This window comes from Eptatretus burgeri, chromosome 12, assembly GCF_056783735.1.
Source record: "Eptatretus burgeri isolate ZD-2024b chromosome 12, Ebu_testis_v1, whole genome shotgun sequence".
Taxonomy (NCBI): Eukaryota; Metazoa; Chordata; class Myxini; order Myxiniformes; family Myxinidae; genus Eptatretus; species Eptatretus burgeri.
In genome coordinates, this window is record NC_140972.1 from 57,368,724 (window position 1) to 57,373,723 (window position 5,000).

Consider the following 5,000-nt stretch of genomic DNA (forward strand, 5'->3'; position numbering starts at 1 on the left):
AGAGAGAGAGAGAGAGAGAGAGAGAGAGAGAGAGAGAGAGAGAGAGAGAGAGAGAGAGAGAGAGAGAGAGAGAGAGAGAGAGAGAGAGAGAGAGAGAGAGAGAGAGAGAGAGAGAGAGAGAGAGAGAGAGAGAGAGAGAGAGAGAGAGAGAGAGAGAGAGAGAGAGAGAGAGAGAGAGAGAGAGAGAGAGAGAGAGAGAGAGAGAGAGAGAGAGAGAGAGAGAGAGAGAGAGAGAGAGAGAGAGAGAGAGCACGCGCACCAAGGGGTCAGCATCACACGCGCGTAATGCACGCCTTGGGGTTAGCGCCACGTGCAGAACGGCCCGGTTTTGAGGCAGTATGCGATTTGAAGGGCACCGCTGGGTTTAGCAGATGTCATGTCAGAGACGAGACCTTAACATAATCACCATCGATCCGCAGGCCCCCTGAACTATATACCTCGCGTGCAGAGCATCTCCGGCAGACACGCCGCTCCGACTGAGCAAGCTAATTTGCCTGACAGACCTCGGACAGCGCCGGGGAAAATGGACAGCCCGTGAGTCTCAGAACACACTTGGTCACTCTCAAAACTTGTGTCATTGCTCGGGCTCTTTCATCGGTGTCAATTTTTATTCGCTTCGCCGCTGGAGGTGGACTGGCGCGAGGGGGAGGGCGCTGTGCTGTACGTCACAGCCGGAATAAGGGAAAAGCCATTTAAAGAGCTCATTTAAATGAGGGCATTCGTCCACTGGCGCGTTGAGATGAGCGCCGGCCGGCAGAGGGACAGGTGACCATCGTGCCGCAAGGACGTGCCAGACAAGCCCCAACAGGGTCCAGCAGAGGACGGGCGGGCCTGGCGTTCACGGAAGCCACTCGCAAGTCCCAGCGGACCGATGTGAGCCGGCAATCCCGGCTTTCACCGGAATACTGTATTATTGTACATAGATCCTTGTCCCTGCGGCGGACGCGCGCACATAGACGCGTCGCCTGCAGGGCAAATATTGACCCCTGGCTGACAGCACGCGCTCAACGAGGAGCCGGGCTCGTGCCGCTGCCTCCGCCGAGGCTACGTGCATCCTCTGGCGGATTAACACTGCGACCCAGGAGCGCCAGGCGAGGAGCGATCGAGTCATTTGACTAGAGGCGAAAAGGGCAAAGACACTGCAACATGCGTCCTCCACAGTTATCGCACCTAACATCTGCGTAAGTACGCCCTTTTGTCATTTGCACCATACAATGGGTATGTGTGCGTGTGTCTAATATCTATGCCGTATGTACAGTGAGTGTCATGGGTTTACGTTTTATCGATTTCTTGCATTGGCTGACCAGGCACCTCCGTGCTCCCGTCAGCGATTTCTCGCTCATCACGATCAACCTGACCCGATCTCGCGGGGTCCTCCGCCGGTGCATTTGTAGCTCCTAACACTGCCGAGCAATTGCTGCTCAATGAAGAGTGAGACAAGATCTTCAGTGGCCTAATAAACGCCCCGTTAGCAGTTCATCCGTTCATCTAAGGGTCCACCGGGACGGATTTGTAAACTTTTTTTTGACTAATCGATTGACCGTTTATCATTTAAAGCAATGCGCATAGCCACTCATTAGCAATTCTGGAGACAATGTTTACCTACTATGTTGATTGATCCATCCTGACACGTCGCTCGATGAACCGGTAATCCACGGGAACTTTTGTGACTATTCGATTTTGATTCGTTCTTTCTTTCTCCTTTTTTATCCCCTCCAATTTGTTTTTTTTTTCCTCCTCTAGATGTCTTCACGTCCTCGTGTTGTGCTTCCAAATTCAGGTACGACCCTGGGTGTTCGAACTGGCCACCGCTTGGGTTTTGTAAAGGGTGCTAGAGCAGGTGTAAAAAACGTGGAAGAAGTTTCACGCCTCGGTGGGAAGAACATAAATTCATTTGGAAAATGTCACATGCAAAGCAGGTGAAAGAGAAAGAGACAATTCCCCCAAGGTGTACATTTGCAGATAAATTCTATATTTATACCACAGTTTTCCTTGGTGTTTTCTGCCCTAAAAAACCTTCCATTCCAGCCTGATATGTTCATGCATGCTTAGAAGACAGCCATTGATAATTGAATTGCAATCTATAAATTAAGAACATGCTTGCTCGGAATGGCTCTTTATCATCTGTCACAAAATACATTTATAAGAATATCCATATATATATATATATATATATATATATATATATACATATACATATATATATATATATATATATATATATATATATATATATATATATATATATATATATATATAGACTTTTCTAGATTATTTTAATTATCGAGAACACCATTCCAGCTGGTGCAGAGATTTTAAATTCTATAAGATGCCGCCACACACCCCCAGCCTCTCGTATGCAACCTTGCAATTCGAACGTGGAGTTAACGGTTTAAGAATCTGGGTTACGCGGTGACCGTGATGATGCTTGGCAGGAGAGCCATCATGGTCTATCGAGCGGCAGGAATCAGGAGGGGAGGGGGGCAATGTTCGCAATTTGAGGTTAATCACGTCCGCAAGAGGCGCTGTGCTGAGACCGTGCTGGCTTTTAACATCAGTCCTCACTCACCGGGCAGGCGGCCCCGGATTTCACACAGCACGTGGAGGCACAGTTACAACGTCCGGACGCCCTGAGCCGCAAGCACATTCGCTCATACCAGCTGTACAGCCGTACGAGCGGGAAGCACGTGCAGATCCTTGGAAAACGCATCAATGCCCGAGCTGAAGATGGCAACAGGTTTGGTACGTCACACTACCCCTCATTCTCCAAATCTTTATCATATTACCACCCATTTCATCTCAAATTTCCACCACTCCACCGCCTCAACCCTTGTGTATTTTACCATCCATCCCATCACTCTCCAAATACATCATATTCCAAATCCATCATGTCACACTACAAGTCCATCATACCATCCATCCCATTGCACTGCAAGTCAACATCTCATTCTGTTTTACATGACGACCTCACTTCTTAGTTTACAAGGCCAAAACCCTGTCTATGTCCCTCCCCTCCCTCCTTGCTCTCCAATTTAGTGGCAATGATTATGTTTTTGAACTAAGAACAGCTTGCAGTGCAGAAGTCTCTATAAAGGAAAGCGATTCAGCCTATTCTTCCCAACATTTATTTAAGTTGGTTCATTAATTGGACTTCAATATTGAGTGAAATGCACGGACGATTACATTACACTGCTCAACAGCCGCATTCAACTCTTGTGAAACAATTCGTTTTGTTCTTCAATACAAGGTAAAAGTTTTGAACTTGCACAAGAATTGCCTGCGGTAGATAACAGAACCTCTGAAATCCTTTATCTGATCCTTTACGAAATACCTTTACATACCTGTTTCACAGACTGCATTTACCCCCTGGCTACCTTGTGCAGAAGATGTAAGGAACACGTGAAGCAGAACTGAAGATAAAATAAGGGTATTAACTTGAAAGCCCCTTCGGTGTTCGAGCTTTGAGATAGCGTTAACGTTTGACTATAACAGCGATAAAGGTCAAACGTGTGCATTTGAAGGGCCAAGGTGGCGAGTTATGTGTACTTTGTATGTCAAAGGCACCGCTGAGCCCGCAGATCTGCTTCAGTTGCCGGGAAAGGCGGCTGGCCGGTGCGACCCACATTCTGACCGCAACGTCTGACATTGGTCGCCCCAGACGAATCATCTTCTAATCTTATAGTTAAATGATGCCAAGTGCGGATAATTACAGTATCTCCTTCAAAAGGAGATGATTTTGTGCCTGAAGGAGGTGAAATGCATCACCTCCTAGAAAGTTAGTCGAGTGTGATCAAATGGAGAAAAGCTTGTGTTTTTATATAAGTTTATGGTTGTAAATATTAAAGTTTGAGGAATTTCATTTTTAAGCACAAGTCACGTCACATTGGAATCATTTTCAAGCCATTTCACAGCTGCAATAACATTCCCATCAAATGTTGCTGAACAGTGGTAAAGTCCAGAGTACTGACCACATGCATGGTATACCTGGAGACGTGTTCCCCATTTCCGTGGAGGTTGAAACGCTCTCACTCCGGAGCCAGACAGGAAGTGCCGGGAGGCAGGTGAAACGGGACAGGTTCAGGCTGATTCTATACTCGAAGGCCGGAGCACAGATTCTTTATCTGCAACTCCAACGATTACACCATGTCCTTTTATCTCCACGCGATGTTGATTTAGCTTTTTTTCTTTTTTAAATCCATGGCAACAATGGGGAGCATCTACATATTGCGTATGCAAAATGTGGGGAATTTTTGAATCCTCCCTCTCCATTTCCGCCCTACGTAATCTGACCGAGTAGTGCACAGGTAGCATGCTTGCCTTTGAGCTGAGTCTGGGTTCGATTCCCGATCCGACTATACAATGTCAGAGTAGTGTTTTGTGATCAGGGCGTTGCAGCAAAGTGTGTCATTCCTTGGATGGATGTTGAGCTGGGTGTCTCGTCTCCTAGCATTAGTTGGTGGACGTAATAAAGATCGCACAATCTTTTTCAAAGAGGAGGTAAGTTGTTGCTGGAACCCTGAACGATTTTAAAAATTCCTTCCCAAATCACCATCAGTCGAGCGTCCAGCCCAGCCAGCCGTTTTGTACAATACTTAGACCAAAAACTTTCCCTGGCTGACCCCACAAGAAAGTGGGGTAGTAATAAAAAGTAGTAATATAGTTTTGATTTGCCCCACTCATCTTCTTTCTTCTCCTTTCTCCTCTCCTATACATCATCCCCCTATACTCCCAGTTCTCTTCTCAAATCTCCTTTCCCCTCGATATCCAATATTTTACAGCTGTGGCTCTAAAGATTTATTTGTTGAACGATAGATAATACAGAATGCAATTTTTCTTCATTGAATGACACCCCTCAGCAAACTTCAGGAAAAGTATGTCAACAAACATTTGCTGTTCCTTGAAACGGATAATACCTATTAACGTCACGGTTTGTGCTGTAGTTAGTTCAGCCTGTTTTGGAGTTGGGATGGTGGGAAGCTGTAGGGTTAAAACAAATAATG

At 46.3% G+C, this 5,000-nt stretch overlaps 2 protein-coding genes across 4 annotated transcripts in view; one reads left to right on the forward strand and one right to left on the reverse strand.

Annotated features, from left to right (window-relative positions):
• LOC147015685 (uncharacterized) overlaps positions 1 to 5,000 on the reverse strand; it is a 237,713-nt gene that overhangs the window by 154,547 nt on the left and 78,166 nt on the right. The gene's annotated exons all lie outside the window — the stretch shown is intronic.
• Positions 536 to 5,000, forward strand: part of LOC147015687 (fibroblast growth factor 8-like) — a 51,568-nt gene continuing 47,103 nt past the window's right edge. Inside the window, exons 1-3 of the mRNA XM_085848077.1 lie at positions 536 to 1,181; positions 1,744 to 1,780; positions 2,577 to 2,742. Of these exons, the coding sequence (XP_085704203.1) occupies positions 1,147 to 1,181; positions 1,744 to 1,780; positions 2,577 to 2,742 (238 nt within the window). The 5' untranslated portion in view covers positions 536 to 1,146. The remainder of the gene's footprint in view (positions 1,182 to 1,743; positions 1,781 to 2,576; positions 2,743 to 5,000) is intronic.